Source organism: Octopus bimaculoides, chromosome 3 (assembly GCF_001194135.2).
Source record: "Octopus bimaculoides isolate UCB-OBI-ISO-001 chromosome 3, ASM119413v2, whole genome shotgun sequence".
NCBI classification, from domain to species: domain Eukaryota; kingdom Metazoa; phylum Mollusca; class Cephalopoda; order Octopoda; family Octopodidae; genus Octopus; species Octopus bimaculoides.
The window spans coordinates 4,862,637-4,863,329 of NC_068983.1; the positions used below are offsets into that span (position 1 = coordinate 4,862,637).

General features: G+C 40.8%; 1 protein-coding gene across 1 annotated transcript in view; it reads right to left on the minus strand.

Annotated features, from left to right (window-relative positions):
• LOC106879782 (ER membrane protein complex subunit 1) overlaps positions 1–693 on the minus strand; it is a 32,927-nt gene extending 32,234 nt beyond the window's left edge. The window contains exon 1 of the mRNA XM_014929488.2: positions 654–693. Coding sequence (XP_014784974.2) covers positions 654–693 — 40 coding nt within the window. The remainder of the gene's footprint in view (positions 1–653) is intronic.

Genomic DNA, 693 nt, shown 5'->3' on the forward strand with positions numbered 1-693 from the left:
AAAAAAAAATTATAAAATTCCCCAATTTGTGTAATCATCATCATCCTCCTCACCATCTAATGTTTTAGTAGTGGAGGTACGTGGCGTAGTGATTAGGGTGTTGGACTCATGATTGTAAGATGGTGGTTTCGATTCCTGGACCAGGTGATGCGTTGTGTTCTTGAGCAAAACACTTCATTTCACGTTGCTCCAGTCCACTCAGCTGGCAAAAATGAGTAACGCTGCGATGGACTAGCGTCCCGTCCAGGTGGGGGATATATACGCCATTGAAACCAGCCCTTAGGAGTCGGTACGACTCAGAAAAGAATTTTACTGTTTTTGGTAGTGAAGAAATGATGCCAGGTTAGGTGCTAGCTGTTAATAAGGCCATAAAACCATTAATACAACCTGTGCCATTGACTCAAAACCGAAAATTGGTCCCGAAATGCAGCTGGATGAAAACATCTTAGTTAACATTGGATACACAAGCCTGTCCTGAGACGACAAACAACAACTTGTGGTCAGTCATCTTAAGCATTAAGTCAAATCTGAAAGAGGATGGTGCTTTAAACGTGAGCTGAAAGAGTCCACTTGTTTACTGCGTCATTATCAGTGTATATATGTTCCCAACAATATAAATAAAGTGATTGTTTTCGCAAAGGTTATTTTATTACGAACACTGTACAACGGTGTTGCCGAATTATCGAAGCTCAT